This window comes from Oreochromis aureus, linkage group 14 (assembly GCF_013358895.1).
Source record: "Oreochromis aureus strain Israel breed Guangdong linkage group 14, ZZ_aureus, whole genome shotgun sequence".
NCBI lineage: Eukaryota > Metazoa > Chordata > Actinopteri > Cichliformes > Cichlidae > Oreochromis > Oreochromis aureus.
The window spans coordinates 25584276-25603447 of NC_052955.1; the positions used below are offsets into that span (position 1 = coordinate 25584276).

Sequence of the window (19172 nt, forward strand, 5' to 3'; positions counted from 1 at the left end):
CGAAACTCTGTTCAGACAGTGAATGGACTGATAGCGCTTTTCTACTCTCCCAGATTACTCACAGTGCTCTATACAACATGCCACATTCACCCACTTTCGCTTAACTGAGTGCTTCCTAACTACATTCATACACATTCACACTCTTGACATGCAGACTGGAGGAGCCAGGGATCGAATCACTAACCTTCCGATCAGTTTGTAACCTGCTCTACAACCTGAGATATGGCATGACATCGCATAAACAGTGGCGTCATTGCCAGACCTGGCACACATCCGGTTGACATACACTGCCAAAACACCAGTCAGTCAGATATGCCAGCTTGATGCCAGATCTGGGCCAGACCTGTTTTCTGTAGGCCTAGGGCACATAAACCAAGCCACAATCAAGCCAGATATGGCATGCCATCACATAGACAGTGCCATCTATGCCAGGCCTGGCCCACATCTGGATGACATACGTCTTATCATGCCAGAAGTCAGCCAGCAGTGCCGACTTGATACCAGATCCTGGCCAGACCTGCTTGCTATGTGGGCACTAACACACACACAGGCACAGTTACTTTACCAACTGACCCCTGACCCCTGAGCTCCTAAGTGTCCCTCAAACCTCATTCAGGGATCCACTCCTCTACTTCACTGTCACTCCCTGAAAGCTCTGTTTTTGTTTTTTTTTTTATTTTTGTTTTGTTTTTTATTTATTTGTTCATTTCAGGCACAACAAAAATACATATATTAAACATAAAGTGCACAAAACAAAAAGCAAAATTTACCTGAAAAGGAGTGGGACGAAGAAAACTTATTAAATCCCACCCCTATACTCACTCATCAACAAAAAACAATAAACTTCCCGCAGCTACGCCCATCGTTGCAGACCAAACAAACCATCAACAGCCCCGGGCACATGCAAGCATCTCAACGGCAGCTCGCAAACAACAAATAGAACCTTCATAAATGAATACAGAATATATTAATTATAAATTGCATTACCACAGGTAACAGGCAATAATAATTACATAGTAACAAACACACACACATATACATACATACATACATACATATATATCTACACACACATGTACATATATGTACATACATACGCACACACATTTTTTTTTTTTTTTTTTTTTTTTTTTTTGAATCCATACCAGCAATGGTAAGAGAACAGACATTACAGAGCACACTAAAACCATCATTGAGTATACTGTGACCAGACCAACTGTTTGTAGAGGAATTTAAATCTATGAATATTTTTGCATTGTTTCAGTTGTAAACTCAGACTGTTCCAGATTTTCACACCACATACAGACACACAAAAACCTTTACGGGTTGTTCGAGTTCTGGGTAATTTGAATACTCCGAAGCCTCTCACATTATAAACCCCTTCTCGAATTTCAAATATAGTTTGTAAATTTGCAGGTAGAAGTTTATTAAAGGCTTTGTATAAGATTATGGATGTATTGTAATTAACCAGATCCTGGAATTTAAGTAACTTTGCCTGAAGAAAGAGTTTGTGAGTATGATCTAGATAACCAGCCTTGTGAATAATACGCAGTGCTTGTTTCTGTACTGTAACTAATGGATTAGTCACTGTCCTCACTTTCTGAGGACAGAAAGTGCACATTCCCTTGGTTTCCTTCCATAAAAGGTATTTACATCCATGTCCTGTAATTATGAGTAGATTGTAAAGTAAAAAACATATACTATGATCATATAAATGCACACAAACACATCTGTACACACATATGCAAATGCATATATTGCCTGAAAAAAATTGGGCTAACTGCGCAGTGTTGCCTTGAGGCAACGAATGAAAATTAACAGTTTTACTGTATAAATAAATTTTTAAAAGTAGAACAAACAATCAAATATGCTTCTTAACATATTCATGCACATACAAGTATTTTTTATTATACATTTATTTCACTATAAACATGTGAAATAGTGATCTTTATCTTGCCTCCTAATGGAGATGTCTCTCATGTAGTGCAGCTTGCAGAAAGGGGTCCCCCCCCCCCCCAAAATGAAAGTCACACCACCTTCAACTGATCATTTTATTGGAAAGAGATGTGTCTGGTAGCATTATTTGAAAAAAAAAAGAATTTTTTTTTTTTTTTTGAAGGGCCAGTGTAAGGCATGAAAATGTGGTTTGTTGCCTCAGGGCAACGCTATGCTGTAGAGGGTTAATTATTGCTGAAGCAGAACAAGAAGTGCGTAAACTTCCGAGACAGTTTGTTCTGTTTCACAGTGTTCTCTCACAGAGTTGATATTTAATACAACATCCGCTGTACCGAAACCTTTGTTACGACCGAAAGCCGTTTCCCACATTCTTCTACTGAGTGGTCTCACATGACGTCACATGCGCATTGCTCAACAGCTGTCCGCCATGTTGGATGTGAATCAACCACATGGTTGCTAGATACAAGTGTGTATATCATGACTGGTTGACAGCAGTTCCCAGTAGTTTCTGGCCGTTGCTGGGTGAAAAGGGTTGCAAAGAAGTTGATGCACCAAAAACCTCCCAGTGAGTTTAGTTGCTTTGGTTGCTAGCAGATTCCCGTGGTAGTTTTTCATGTTTGTCTGCAAATACTCACTAACTACTACTAATTGGTAAATGAACTGTTTCTTATATCAGTAGCTTTTCGACTCTACCTACTCTATTCATCACGCGATGGATGCATCAGAGAGAAATTACAAATGCCACAGAATATGTTTTACATCATTTTTTTTCTCATCAGTAAACCCTCATGCCTACGAGTGGGGGATCTTTCTTCCCGGAGAAAACATTCCCATGAGCATACAAATTTTTTCACTCATCACTCATGAGTACTTTGTATTAATTTGCAATGTCTCTTTCCTGTAAAGTGGCTCCAAACCATGCCAGTAAAATGTCCCTTAAACTGTAAGTTCCTGGAACCTTCACTGTCGGTCATTCTGGTTTTTCCCTTAATTCATCATCAATCTGTAACATTCCCTGACTTTTCCTCCATACTGTTAACATTCATATAAATATCTACTACAATATTTGATGGCTCACCACGAAAAACGAAATAAATTGTTATTGTGTTATTTTAGGCAGCTTTTGTCAGCATGCAGTTTGAACCACCACTGCGACCTCCAATTTCCAATGCAATTTGTTTTCCTCTTGTTTTGGAGATTGAAGTGTATGTAAGAAACTGTCTTTTCATACAAACAAACAAATAGTAACTCTAGATTGTGGAGCATAAAAAAATAATAAAAAAGCTGTCATTCATGAATACTGTAGTTAGGGGTTCACTGTTCAGTTCATTTAAATTGGATATAGTTTATCCTCATGCTATTACATTCTGGAGGTTCTAAAATTAAGATAAATTGCCACCAGAACTTAATTTAGAAATGAAATATGAAGGGTATAACATACATCACATCATTTTTTCTTTTTAAAAGGCTTTTAGCTTAGTAGTTGTTTTTTGAGTGACATGGGCACGGCACAAAAGCAGCAGCCGAAGTAATTACCTATTAATCTTGTGCTTTTTAAAATGCCTACATTGGTTTTGTGACTTGAAGCCTGCTTTAATTTCCCAGTTAATATACAAACGCAGAGCTTTTATATTTAACCACATCTTTGTTGATTTATAAAGGGATCTGTTGCTGTTACCTTGGTTACCTTGATCTTCTCTTCTGAAAGGCTTTAGAAATATTACATTACGTTATATTATGTATAATATTATACATAATATTATACATATTATATAATTATATAATATTAAGTACTGAGAAACATTTTTTGAGATGTAATAACAAATTTTACATAAGCACTCCTTCATTTACATATAGGGTGTCGTTTTAGAAAATGTTACCTGTCAGTACTTGTTTTTAGTGTGTAATCGTGACATAAAATCAGCAGTAGAAATGTTGTGAACTCAACAATGTGTGCAAAAGCTCTGTGACGTGAAACCTGCTTGTAATCCTCAGTTAATATACAACTCTGGCAGAACCTTTACAGATAATCAGATGTGTTGCAGTGTGAAAGTTAACTTGGTTTTCTCCTCATGGAAACAGGAGTATTTTACTAGGATGAAATTAAGACGTTTTACACTTCCTGTAGTAAATCAGGACTGCCATGATGCCTTTTACATTTCTAAAGAATTAACGCGTGTTGAGTACAATTGATTTATTTGAATCTGACTGCCGTTTTAAAATTCTTTAAATAATTAATTCTTTGTTATACAACTTTAGCTTTTCGTCCCTGACCTGGAAGGCCAATCGGTTTTCCTCTCATCAAACTGCTTTAAATGTTTAAATCTTTTGTGATGAATGCGAAATCATGAAATCATTTAAGTGTTATTGATTTTAATCCTCTCTAAGTAAAGCCTTAGCAACACATTCTTTGTCCAGCCTGAGTGTTTTTACTTATCCCTTGTCGCAGTATTGACATGTTATCCTGTTTCATTTTAATCTTGTCATTCTGATGTTATTCCCGTCTTGTGGTCTGACACATATGGTGTGCACACTGTGTGTACATGTGGACCTATGTGTATCTCTGTGTGTCTAAGATAGTGTTTCAAAGAACTGAGGGAGCTTACAGCCACAGTGGAAGCTGCTGCTTGATAAGAGCAGAACAATTTCCAGAAAGTGGTTTAACATTTTTACCTGGTTTTACTCTTACTTGGTCTAAACATAAATATTTCAGCTACTCAACCTTTCATGGTGCTGCAGAAGAAAACAAAAAAAAATAAATTGAGGTTTGAAGAGATTTCCAGAACTCTGCTGTTCTTCAGGTAGTTTCATTGCAGTCGTAGAAACAATGTTGGTGTTTTTGTGTCATTATGTGAGCAATAGAACTTTCTAACAGAGTTAAAGAGCAGTGCTTCTGATTACATGTCAAAACAAGGTGAATTTTTCTACTTTACGGTGTAGAGTGGTTAGTTCGGTCAACCATGGTCAACATTTGTCGTAATGTCTGTAGTTTTACACATAGAGGTTAAAATCGTCTTCAAAAGACATAAAAGTTAACTTTTTAAGCAAGAGAAGTTTTTTTTTCATGGTTTTCGAATAGAAAAAGAAAAAGATCATCATGTAGTTTGTAAAACTTTGAGCAGCCTAAGTGGTCTGAGCTCTCATATAACGTTTGCAAAGGCTTTTTTAGGGTTATGTTCATAGGGAACTCCGGGTGATGCACATTTCAAAGCTATACAAACCCTCTGACTGGGAACATCTAAAAAACTGCATAGCATCTATAGTCACATGCTTGGATTGTGAACAGAGAAGTTTCATTGTTGAGAATCGTCCATCTTTATTTCCCCTGCTGCTTCCAGTGTGAAGGCACTGTGTGTCCATCTGGAGCACAGGGGAGTTGGTGACTTAACAAGGTCTGGAAATTTAAATAATTGCTTCTCATTAAGCAGCGGGAAGAAGATAGCAAAGTTTTGTCAGGTAGACAGTTCCACAGTTCACAGTGACTTAAAATCATAGTTAACAATAACACCGGAGGACAAGTTGACTTCTGGAAGGTAAAGATACACTTTGAGAGAGCACTCTTTGTACATGTCAAGCAGGATTGATAGAAAGGCAAATCCTCTCTAAGTGTTTGACTGCATTGGGCCTTTACAACGATTTAGAAAACTGGAATAGTAATGCACATTCTGTTCTGTGCAGTGTTACCTACACAAATATGACCTGAAAATTCAGCTTACTGCCAAGTGAGATATTTGCAAATTAATTTAAAAGAAAAGGAAAGAAAAGTCTGGAGTCTTTGGAGTCACGTCCTGGGCACTGATGAAATTAAAATTGAACTTTTTGACCTGAATGAGCAACAGTGGTAGAAGCTGAAAAGGAGGGTTTCAAAACTGGACAACACGAGAGGTGCAAGCCAAGGTTTTGTCACAGTTCCCAAGCTTAGCATCGGAAAAATAAAAGCTGAAGGAAGTCACGGAACTAGAAGCTTTATTCTGGAGGTGTAGGTTAAAATCCCCCCGGACAAGAACTGAAAGAATGTAGCGGCTATAAAAAGTGTTTATAAACTGAGTTACTTACCAGATGGGCTGTTATTAAGTACTAACCATCAGGACGCACATTTGCAACAGTTCATTTTCCCTTTCTGATTTTTTTTAAACTGTTATTTACTAAATAAAAAAGCAGCGTGGCAGAAATGTGTATCCTGCTAACTGTAAACCAGTCACTGCTTAATATTTAAAGATACACTATAAATTATAAACATGGATCATGCGTGATCGAAGTTTGGATTATGTAGCTTTGTTGTCTTTGATTTCATTGTACCTTTTTATATGTTGGTTTAAAAAGGAAAAAGTAAGAAAGTATAATGAATAGTGTCGGGGGTATTGTACTAATTGTGTACGAGCAATGAATAATTCTGTTTGGATCGACTCCATGTCTACATTCTGTTCTTGTCATTTAGAATGAGCATGCTCTGAAGGACAGAGATACATACACCAGAATAAACACATCTGATAAGAGTGCATACAGTATGTCTTAGCCTTGAGTGAACAGCTTGCAGACACTCTGTAGTTGCAGTGGAAGAAGCAGGAGGGAAGATAGGAACCCGCCAAAATGATATGGAATTGCAAAAATGTATCTTTTGAGTGACATCCGCTGTCAGGAGTCAAGTTTTTGTACCAGAAAAGCAGCAGATAATCAGATAAAGCTAATTTTAGCTTGTTTGTTTTTGCTGGAGGTTTTTTTTTTGTTACATTTTGTTACATGATACATGTTATTTCCTACTTATCATTTATATTAGTAGCAGTGTATACATGTGTATTATTAATAGTAAGAACTTAAATACACTACAGATTACTAACTACAGATTACTAAAATAACTGATTAACTCGGACAAGTATTTTCAAAGTGCGTCAACAATTTCCCAAAATAATCTCAGGCTCCCAATATCTGCATTTTTCATACATTCCAGCATCTCCTCCAGGCTTGGACAGCTCATAGCTGCTGTAGGAAATAGGTCAAGGCATCCTGCAGACTTAAGAGTGTGAATTAATGAAGACCTTTTTTCCCAACAGATTGGCTTTATTCTTAAATGTCAAAGCGTGGATGAGAATAACTGCAGAATCTTAAAATAGGAAAATAAATGCTCAGGAAAAAACCTTCTGTTATTAGTGTATTAGTCATATACTATATAAAACATTTAGTCACACTAAATAAAAAAGTAACTGATAAACTGCAGCTTGTGCATTATTTGTGGTGTAGCAGAAGCAGTCCTAAATCTCTTCAAAAGATCTCTGGCTCCTAAGCTGTTCAAGCCCCATTTTGTGAATGAATATTTTCTCTATATATATTCAAACATCTGTGACCTGCAAAAAACTGCAGAGGTCTTGTTTTTTTCTTTGCATAGCCCATGTCATATAACGCCCTCTAGTGTTACCACGGGATATGTGCATGCAAAAACTGTAGCTGACACATACTTTACATGCTGACAGTGTGAGAGTTGAAACTAATAGATGAAATGTATTTGTATATAAGTTCATGCATAGGGTTTATTTGTATGTATGTTTGCTTTTGTTGTGTTTTTCTTTTTTATTTATTTTAGGGAGAAATAGGCCAAAAATAAATACATTTTAGAAGCAACTTCTGTATGTTTAAATTTTTGCTGGAATTGTGTGACACTGACTGTCACCCTGATTTTCTTGCAGCAGCCAGCAAAGCAGTCAGCAAAGCAGCCTGCAGAGTAGCCATGAAGATGAAAGCAATCGCTTCTTGACTCCACTGATCCGAGAGGAGAGGTAAGCACTGTGTGTAACTGCTGCACACGTTTGCCTTTGCATGAGACACTTTTTATGTGGTCGTGCAAGAGGACTTTTAACATGTGTTAGAAAACCAAGTCGAAGCTGGGATTTGAAGGTCAAACCCAGGAAGTTATGTACTGCACTGCAAGGGTCACTCTGTAAGAATTTAATTTATTATTAGAGGAATTATGATGCTGTGAGCTTCAGTGAGGGCACATACACTGTGTTTTGTGTCTCAATCTGATACAGTCATTCAAAGTGAAAGAACAATGAAGTCAGTGTTTTTGGTCATTTCATATGCAGTCTCTGGTTATTGCATATGTTCTCCAGTAGAGGGCAGTCCAAGGTCTATTTTTTTGCTAGTAGTGACGGTGAGGCAAAAGGATTGGTTGTGGCTTTACATTTAGATATTTCATCAGTTTCATAAAAATGCTAATTGAAGCCTCATTCAAAAAAACATTACTTTTTTCTTTGAGGGTTGAGTTCTGTGAAAATGGATTCAAATGAAGCTTTTGAACTATCCATAAACTTGTAAATGCCACGCTCTGATTTTCCTTCTGATGTGACATTTATGAGAATTACAAACTGACAGAGAAGATTCTTTTACTGGTGCCTACGCCGCAGTCATCTGAAAGCGGTCATATGTAACTTCTCCCACAGCAATTAAAGGCTCTGCGTCTCCAGAGCTCAGCTTGAGTTGAGAGATTAGCTCTTTGTCACCTTGGGAGATGCTGCAGTTGTCACAGCATCACTACTGAGAAGTAAAATCAGTAACTGAACCTGGTGCTTAAGCGTGTGCATGTCTTTATTTGTCATACATGTGTTGGCCTGTGATGTGATATCCAGTTTTTAGGGCAATTTTTACAATTAGATAGTAAAGCTGTAGAGAAGCCTTGATAATATATGTAGTTTTCCTATTCTCAGAGTACCGAAAGCAAAAGCAGAGTCTCTAGTGTGGTCTTTGTCCATAGCAAAGTTTATTGATGTTCCAATAGCTGTTCATCTGCTATAAGCATTAAAATAATAATTTTTTAAAAGATGAGGAAGAGGAACTTTGTTAGATCACTGCAAAAATTAAACAGATTTTTGCATAAGAAAACCTGCACACCAAATTTATAAGTCTTTCAATCTAAGGGTGGTGCTTAAAATCACACCAGATAATTACAGCCTACAGGTAAGAAAACACAAGACTGTGTCAATAATTATTCTTCTAAACTGGCTAATTTCATGCTTAATATCTTATCTCATAATGGTGTGACAAAAATAGAGTAGAATCTGGTTAAAATAAATAGTTGGATGCTTTAGAGCAAATGAACTGCTGCTCATATTGTTCACGTGCAGAGCTAAGATTCGGTCAAGCATGATGCAAAAGTAGGACATCCTGAAGAGAAAATTTGCAAGAATCCCCTCCGTCTAGCCTCTGAATAACCACCCACTTAGTTGTCTTTGCTTTTAGCTCAGTCTACCAGAGCTGTGCACTACACCTCCACTGTTTCTCTCTGTCCTGCTCTCTTCTCCATGTTTCTCTTTTTGGCTCTCCCTCCCGCGCACTCTCCTCGCTCAGTGTCTCCTCTTACTCAAATCAGGAACAGCACCTGTGAAACCTATGGGATTTTTTGCCGCTCTTTTCTTTGCTGCACTGGTGATAGCTAGTGAGGTTTGTCTGCAGCAGCTGCAGGGAGAGCAGCGTTCTGTAGCCGGCTTTAGAGGGCACGGAATGTCATGTCTCCTCTGCAGGTAAAAACAGCTGGATTTCTGCCCGGCGGCTGCCTTCTCGCAAACTTCGCCCGTGTCGTCATCTCCATGCCAGTCACGCTTGTGTTTTTTGCTCTCTCTGCGTTTGTCTGTCTGTCTGGTGTGCTGCAGTTTTTGCTCGGTGTATGCTGTGCGCAGCTGCATTTTCTGGTGGAGTGGCAGCAGGCTTACACAGTATGTGAACGTTTAGCTGTCTCAGCCAGATTATCGGGGCATCTGTGGAGGTTTTTGGGAAGGACGTGAAGACAAGTTTGCTCATTCCCTGTCATTGTCATGTTTTTGGTTTTGTTGCCGCTGACGCTTCTGCTCAACTCCTCCACTTTAACTGCAGATAGTGTTATGTAATATCACAATGTGACTTTGCTAAGTGAGTGTAATATGACTCATCGGTGAAGATGATGCAGCACATGATTGTTAGTTGTGAATGAAAATTTGTGCGTTGTGAGACATGCCATCACTGGATCAATTTGCAGAATAGAGAATACGTTTATGTAACTACAGTGAAAGTGCCAGGCTGTCATGTGACACTTAGCTTTAAACCCCCTCCCTTCTCAGAAGGTTTAAGTAATATATCCGCAGCTATATTTCCACCACTATATGAAACACTACAGTGCAGCAAGCAGACAGAGATGGACTTTAATCATACACTGGGGAAGCTCACTTCCTCCAGATATCTATAACTAGATTATAAATGCTCAAATATTGAATTAATATGCACTGTGTGTTTTCATTCCTACATAATGATATAAAATTGTACACATTAGTAAATCATTATGCTGAATAAGTTTTTTCACATTCACAGCCAGTGGCTGCCCAGAGATTGTGGGTCTTGCACACTCAATACCATTTTTGAATGCAAGGTGGTTGCACAGGTCGCCTGATAGGAGGCAATCTCTCTGCAAACAGTTGCAGTGTGTTTTGGAGTGACTGCAGTCACCCTCTGAGTGTTGAAGGTTTGTAAATAATTGGTGCTTAATTTTTAAATGCAGACAGATTGCCAACATGCTGCCATCAGTCTGAATGAGTCTTTGTCAAGGAGCTCAACTTGACGGGACAACTTGGTTTCAAGCAGGTTGTATTCTGGTTTTATTACTGTAGAACAGGAAGGCTGCTCAGTGTCTGGTGATTCCTGCTTCTAATTCCTTTCTTGTTTGGATGGTTATTTGAGCTACTGTTGCTGGTTATTTGAGCTACTGTTGCTGGTTATTTGAGCTACTGTTGGATAGTTCAAAGTAGTCTGACCAATCACTTCTCAGGGAAAATCCCAGTAGAGACGCAGTTTCTGAAATACGGAGACCACTCTATTTGGCATCAATCACCATGCCACACTCAAAGTCACAAGTCATATTTCTTCCCATCCTGATGCTCAGTTTGAACGTTGGCAGGTCATCTGACCAGTGCCTACATCCCTAAATATAATTGCTCCAAGTGATTGGCTGATCAGATCATTCTGTTAACAAGCAGTTGTGGACATGCGCCTCACCTCATGCGTCTCAGGTAAATTATAGTTAGTGAGTTTGTAAAACTATATGAATATATAATGAATACAATAGATTCTTTACTTGAGTTGTTATAAACTGAGGAGTTATAGTTATTTAGAAGAAAAAGAAAGTGTGTTTCAGCTGTTACATAAAAGCCGTGTCTGCAGTACGCTATGACTGATTGTTCTTTTTCCCCCCGTGCAGGTCTGACAGTGCAGCGGACAAAATCAGGTGAGTCTACTTCCTCATCGTCCCCGTAGAGGTGGTGGCATGCATCGTATGCTGGTGAGCTTATGCACCGTGACCAGCCTTACTGTCACCCCATCTGCCCTAGCCCCACCCACCCCTCATGTGACACAGATTCACGCCTTTGTCCACCAACCAAGGTGTCTGAATACGCTTTACATTTGGAGAGGCCAGCAGTGAATACAGTTGCAAGCCATGGAATGCCATTGTTATCTTTTATTGGACAAACAACATTAGACACAAACAGGGCTTTGTAGGTTGGGCACTGTTGTGGAGATTGTAGTCCTTTAGCTACCCAGCCGGTGGCAGGTCAGCACTGTGCACTCACACTGTGGGCACAGACACTTTGCTCTTTGGGGTGTGAAGGCTGTGCAAGAGAGACTGTGCTGGACCTGTGGCAAAAAGGTCCGAGGCGTACACTGGAAAGGTGAGTGTGATTGGCTACGAGCAAGTCTTTGACCGGCAGCGTGACAGGAAATTATATAAGTTGCTGTTTCTAGGTTTCTGACTTTAGGACTACTCTCCAATGTTGAGTCAGAGTGTAGTCAACCCAGTAATAGACATGCTGTACTATCTTTCAGACATGGTGGTGAGCATGTTTTATTTTATGTAAAAAGTGATACTGGCAGTTTGTTACGAGGCCATAACCATGTAAGCGCTTTGCTTTTTGATGTGTGCCTGCGTTTGATGCTCACAGCGATCATTCAGGAGAAGTGATGTTTGTGCAGCACATTTTCTGAGCTGAATGAACACTGTTATTATTCTGTGTTTGTGTGTGTGCGATGTGGTATGCGTGTGTCTGCTTTGGTATGCTTTGAGTGGTCAGTCATGCGAGTTTGGTGACAAGCAGGCCAGTCCAGGTTTAAACCACTAGGAGTCTCTGTACTCCGGCATTTAGTGCAGTGTCTTTCAAGCCAGGAGCTGTGGCTTTTGTGGGAAAATTGATGGTAATTAGATGTTGATTTTCCTTTTCTTCCTAGTTAATGCTTGTTGAATTTGTGAAGACACAGGACTCGGAGAATGTCTGAAATTTGTTTTGGATGCACAGGTGGCTCAGCTGCATGTTGTATGTGGTGGGCAAACCTTCTGAATGACAGTGGGTGTATTTTGTAATAATGAGTGTTAACTATTGGTCCAAGAGATGCTGCTTTTTGTTGCTTTTTGTTTGATTGCCATCTTCACTTAAACACCTCTGCATTTTTAGAATGATTCATACATTCTGCTTCGGGTAGGATGGCAGAACAACAGAGGTGGATAACTGCCTATTGAGAGGAAAACACAGAACTGAATGGTTATGAGTGCATATGATAGAATATAATTAAACAATAGCAGTAAAATTTTTAATGATTAGTTAGATTAGTGGTTAAAAAAACAAGATGTACAAACACCAGTCATGCATTTAAAAAAATAAGGGAGGAGGGGGAATTTAAAAAATGTAGATCGTACTATTACAGTGCAATGTTTTGATGAGAAGTCTTAAATCCTTGCATTTTTATTAATGTTGCTGATGCTGACGTCCCTCTGTACAATGTGTTTCCCCACACAGCAGAAACTACTCAGAGCAGAGAGCTCAAGGTGTTGACCCAGTCGCCAAACCCCCCAAATCCAATCAAGCATGTGTGGTGTACAGTGTGAAAAGACCAATCCGTGAAGCCCATCCCACAGACAACAGGGCCTAAATCTGTCTCCGTAGACCTTGTAACAGGGCTTCCAGTATTTCCTAAGTAGTGAGACAGACTGCTTAAGATCAATACTTATTTATAGGAGCACCTGTAAATAATGCATGCAAAAAGCCCTTCGGCTTGGTAAAATGTATTGCAAGTGTAATTAGAAACCTTTCAGTTTTGATGAGGAGAAAGAAGCTCTAATGCATTCTTTGTATGGAAAATATAATAGGGTTTGTCAGCAAGTATCCACATATACATTTTCCAGGGAATTCGGAAAAATGGTTCCATTGTTTTTCCTTTCATGGCAAAGTGAGAAAGAAATACAAAAGCCTAATAATGAGCACAACCTATAATTATTATAAATGTGATAATGTCTGCATTATCCTGTGTTAAAGCATGTTGCCATACATGCTGGCTAAGTTTATGCTACATACATTAACATTATTAGCATTGTTTTAGTTCTGCCCAGCTCATTGGATAATAACTAATCTAATAATCACAGGCACCAACCACATAAATGAAAACATTTGTCTCTGAATGACTGACCGACTTTAGTTGTGTTTCTTTGTTGTGTTGTTGTTGTTTTAATACTGCAGCCAACTACCAATCAAAACGTGGTCCATAAAGAGGCTTCTCATCAACTGAGATTTGGTTGGCTAATAATGGACACCCCTTATATTAGCTGTGATATTTATGCTTCTGAGATTCTCCCAAACAGTCCTGCCTTATCCTCTCTGCCTTTGCTCTAATGCCTGCATTGCTTTTCTGCCTTCTCAAATACTGGATTATCGATCAATGTCTGTGGTTAGAGACATTAGCTTCCAGTGATGGAGGTCAGCATAATCTGATCTTGCCCTTTACTTTGTGAGACGGCCCAGAAAAGCAAAGATCCAACATATTTGAAAACACGCTAGTCTGGCTGTGGGTGACTTTCACTATACAGGCAAGAATTCACATAACATATGATGAGATTTTTAATTTAAAAACAATAAATACATAAATAAAAATGAGCTAAAACTATGGATGCAATTTTTACCAGGTATTTAATGACAATTTAATTTTTTATTGACCAAAAAATATATATTTGTTTATAACATCCAGTGTTGAACCACCTACAGCTAATTCCTGCCTTACGCCAGATCCAGCTCAGGCTGTGACCTCAGTTTTTTAATTATTTATTTACTTATTTAATCAATTTTTGGTCAGCGAGCACTTGCTAGAGCCATTACGTCTGTGAGAGGAAATGAATGCATGACGCAGCTGCTGTTTCTTCTCCATATTCATTCAGTATCTGTGCGCATGCATTCACTGAATCACTGATGTGGCGTCCTCACAAGCATGCTGTGATGCGGTGGCTGAGGAACAGGAAAGCGTGCCTGCAGCTTTTAGTGCAGACGTGGAGACAGAGGGAAGCAGAATAGGATGGGGGGCTGATAAAGCAACGACAAGAGGAAAAGAGGTGAAGGACCACCCTCGTCGAGCATAACCGTTCGCAGGGAGCCTACCAAAGGGACCTTCCCACACACACACACCATGACCAGGCAGCCAATCAGTGCGCTCACATCCTTGACCCATCCTCCCGCGTACAACTGCTCATCCATGGCTCTGCAAGCAGATGTGAGGTGATACAGTAGGAAGCGAGTGTGAGAGCCACTTAGACTGAAAACACAAGCTCAGTGTGTGTTTTCTTTTTTTTTATCATTATTATTATTATGTATAGGAAGACAGGCAGTGATTTGACAATAGCTGGAATTATGAGCAGCCGGTTCAATTTCTGTCAGGATATCAGCATCTAGTCAGCCTGGACATCCTGCGGCTTCCGAACCATCATTTTAGCTTTACAGGTGTCTGTATCACTTTGGTTTGCTTGCAACGGAGACATTATGTCTCATTTTACTGACACCGGATGTGCTGCATGAAAGATAAGGACGACGGGGATTTCGACATTCGGTGATGATGACAAAACATGTTGGACAAGTGACACTTTGACAACGGAACAAGGGAAGAGAGGCCATGAGAGCCAGGAGAGAGGCCAGGATGGTGTCTGCCTGTTCACCATGCACAAACATAAGGTCAGCTCTCATTTCTGTTACCGGTGTGCAGTTGCAGAATGTTTTCAGCCCTGGAGTTAAAGAGCAACAACCTCTATTCTTAATCCTAAACCGTAAAATAGTTTATAGCATTAGTATAAAGTGTAAAATGTGTTAACATAAAAAGGTGTTATGAAGTGTCAAACAGGCTGACTAACTGTATCTATTATACAGATGTATGTGTATATATATATATATATATAAAATACATGGATAGCTACCTACGTATGTTCTCCTTAATCCAGATGTGCTCGTTTAGCTATGTATTGTCTACAGAATTAAGTAATAATGAAATGCTAATGTAGCCTCACTGACCAAATCACATGACCAAGATGGCCCTGGCATTATTTCCCTGCTGTACCCTTTTCTGTTTGACCTTTGCTGAAAAACTGTCCACAGCAGGTTTTTAAAATGTCAATTGCTTTAGCTTTTCTTGTTCTTCTAAGTTGCTTTATTATTTAAATGTTTATATAAATGTCTTGCAGCTGTACACTAATATAGGCTTTATTAGACATTGTTGTACAGTACTAAACATTGTTATACGTATAGATTCATAAATATAAGTTCATTCATATGATTTCGTAATGTGCTGCTGCAGTGACTACACTGTTTTCCATGTTTTTTGTAGGGTGGGGCTTGTGTTAAAATCGCCATTAAACAACAACTTTTGGTCAGCTTTAGCCTTTATATTTAATTGGGAGAAAGTGTCAGAGTGATTAATAAACACTTTTCATTTTTCCCTAGCCCTGATGAATGGCTACAGGGGTTTTGCAGAATAAATCACAATGTGCCTGTACAGTCTGCCTCTCACGCACACGCACAGCAGAGAGGATTTTCCAGCCGGCTTCTAAATCTCGGCTGTGATCTTTGCTGCCCAGATCCATTAAGGGCAATTTGGTTAGCTATACTTCGCCTGTCGACAGGGATGCAGGACAGTCCTAGGGCTGTTTTAGGTTACTGCCCTGTGATAAATACTCCTGGCAGGTATTACTGCACTACCTTTACATAACTGTCCCTTAGCTACTAAATGAATCACCAATAGATAAACATTAAAGATCAAGTGAAGTGAAATAGTTCATATCATAGTATTTAATAAGCTGCTGTTTGTTAATATGCTGGGTTAGCTGAAAGCTTGCAATATGCACACTGTAAATATTTAAGTGTCTCCACTAATATAAATTCACAAATATCTTTTTTTTATCACATTTCAGGAATTTTTATGAAAACTAAATTGCACACCAGTTACATGTATTTCGTTTTTCATCCCTGTAATATACTTTGGCATGAACATTTTTTACTTATATATATATATACATAAACACTGACTTAACTTGTCAAAGGTCAAAGTTCTACTAAAATTATAATTAAATTCAATTACATGTAGTTATAAATTAAAGCTTAATGAGATACTGTTGTTCCTAACCACTCATACTCATGTGTGGCTTTTCATATTTTGCTCCTAAAATGTGAGTTCTATGAGTAAATATGTTTGGATATCTCGGCCTTGATTAGAGATACAGTTTGACACACTGTATAGGAAAATTCAAATCTTTTAGCAATCCTTCCAGGACTGTAAGGCTCAAATGTTATTATTAACTGCTGAAGATAGTGACATGCAAAACGGACCTAAAAAGAAATTCTAGAGCTCTTTTAAAGCTTGTTAAAAAACATCTCTAAACCTTTTTTTTCCCTCCAACCTGTATTTTGAGCCAGTTGTTGATGCCACACACTGAAGGTGATTCATTAAGTCCTCCTGTCTAAAGACAATCTAACTGTCACTGACAAACCCGCTTACTGCTTTCGTGAAAGGTCTTGTTTTCATGCTGGGTGGACATCTGCCTCACTGTAGAGTTACACAAGGAGATATGCCATGCACATATGCCGCCTAATGGCATGAAAACTAAGTATAGACCTGTCTTTGTCTTTCATTAATCACTTTCAAGACAGGTCTGACTACAGTTGGATCTTTTATTGACCGCAATCCAGTTATCATTTCTTTAAGTCCACCTATACAGTCTCATTACTGAGGCACTGGTTTGCAGGAGAATTGGATCTATGGTTTATTACATCTCAAAATAGTAAACTGGGGCACTCAAAGTATTGTATGTGGGTAAGGATAAGCAGACAGGCAGCACAGACTGCAGTCATCCCTGTACATCTAGGTTTGAGGTTTTCACATCAACTTACAGAACATAGTGTATCTGATTGAGTGGGCCATGTGTTTGCATTCAGTGGGACCTTAGTGCTGACTAATCACAGGGCCTCTTTTGACTCACTGTGTGATTCACTTATGCTCATCAGCAAATCAGTCCCACTGATGAATATATCACTGCCCCTGCACACCAACATTGCATTCATTTTTTTCCTGCAGATATGCTGTATATGTTGTAGATGGAGCACCAGTAACACAGTTGTTTCAAATCATTATAAAACTAACAATTACTTTAATTTGTGAGTAATCTATTGATAACATTCTTTAATTTATCCAGTTATTTGTTGACACTTTCAAAAAAAACGTCCAGGGTGGGTGACGTTTTGAAGCTTTGTCTATTTAAATTTTTACAGTTTTCATTCAAAATCACTGAAATGATCCATTCAAACTGACAAACCGGATAGTTTTAGCAGCTCTGTTGAGTATCTCAAACTCAAGCTCCAGGGGTTTAGCTGTTTAGAGATGTAAACTCCAAAGATCTCAGTCAGATTAAATTCTCTGCACAAGTTTGCTTTTCTTACATGGCCGCTTTTACTGGAAGCCTGCTTTTCAGGTTTTATAAATCAAGTGGTGTAATCTGTCTTCAATAAATTGCCTTCCTTCATCAGAGGCGTGATTGATTTTTCCTCTAGTTGTTCCAAAGTCAGTCTTGATTATTCTTGCTAAGGGCTTCCTTTTTCCTGTGCACCGCACCTCTGAAAAAGTACAAAAAAAACCTGCTGAAGGAATTTGACACTGTGCATTTATTTGACTCAAGGTAAGCAGCATTATACCGAAGCATTAGCTAAACAACCTCTATTCTGTATCTGCCGGTATTACTCCAGTTAATCAATTTCTCTTGGTGAAAAAGTATCAAATTTGATTACCTCACTGACGGGCATTGGGTCTGTACAAAGTGTTGCACAGCTGAAGGAAGCTGCTGGGAAGCTCAGTCACGGGCAAAAAGAGTGGGAAGCCACAGCCCTGACTCAGGAGGCAAATGTATTGCAGCATGAATGTATTTGCTACATAGATGGAGGAGTGATTGAGAGCTTCTGATCACCATAATTCATGCATACACTGTCTTGAGTCACTGGCAGCAGTTGAGTAAGCAAACTACCCAGTAATATATTGGTTTGTTTATTAAATGCAGATAAAAATGTATATGTAAATAAATGAGCAGTCACTAATTGTTATTATATGCTCATTTTATTGGAAAGAGACAGAATATTTACCAAAAATCCAGAAAAAAAAAATACATCACATAAAAGTTATGAATTAATTTGCGTGTCATTGAGTGACGTAAGTATTTGTGCGCTTTCTTTCGAGCCTTCTCTGAATCATTTAAATGATTACAGTCAAACTGAAGACAGGGCTGTACACGTGCCTTCTTAAGCAGGGGGACCTGCAAGATTTCAGTCCATTACGTAGTGTGTTACCGGTGTTCTTGGTGACTGTGGTCCCAACTGCCTTTAGATCATTAACAACCTCTTCTTGTGTGGTTTTGGGCTAATCCACCACTTTTCTCATATTAATACTCGGCCTACGAGGCACGATCTTGCATGAAGCTCCAGATTCAATTTCTTTTATTTCCAAATAATCTTGCAAACAGTTGTCACCTTCTCATCTTCTTGCTGATGGTCTTGTAGCCCGTTCTACCTTCTTGTGCAGGTCTAAAGTCTTGTCCCTGACATCCTTTGACAGAAAAATCTGAGAATGGAAGAAACTGATTTTTGTGAGCAGGTGTGCTTAAATACAGTAGATCAGCGGTCCCCAACCCCCGGGCCGGTCCGTGAGTCGTTTGGTACCGGGCCGCGAGAGTTGAGCCTTGGGTGTGAAATCTATGGTTTTCAGGGTTTGTATCGTTAACTCGGTTTCCCTGGGTCTTTTCCCGTGTTGTAGTTGTGTGTCTTGTTTTGAAAGAAATACTTACACATTACCATAGCGACCGAAAGCATTAAAGGGCAGAGAGGAGGATGTTACTCTCAATGTTGTTGCCGCATTTTCAGGAG

The 19172-nt window shown here is 38.9% G+C and overlaps 1 protein-coding gene across 4 annotated transcripts in view; it reads left to right on the forward strand.

Annotated features, from left to right (window-relative positions):
* The window catches only part of gramd1bb (GRAM domain containing 1Bb), an 86446-nt gene that overhangs the window by 20256 nt on the left and 47018 nt on the right, over positions 1-19172 (forward strand). For 3 of the 4 annotated variants that reach the window (XM_039622919.1, XM_039622915.1, XM_039622916.1), the window contains exons 2-3: positions 7638-7727; positions 11171-11197. Coding sequence is in view for 2 of the 4 variants with exons in the window: in XM_039622915.1 (XP_039478849.1) it covers positions 7638-7727; positions 11171-11197 (117 nt within the window). In the remaining 2 variants the exon portion in view is untranslated. The remainder of the gene's footprint in view (positions 1-7637; positions 7728-11170; positions 11198-19172) is intronic. The other variant, XM_039622920.1, reaches the window with a different exon arrangement.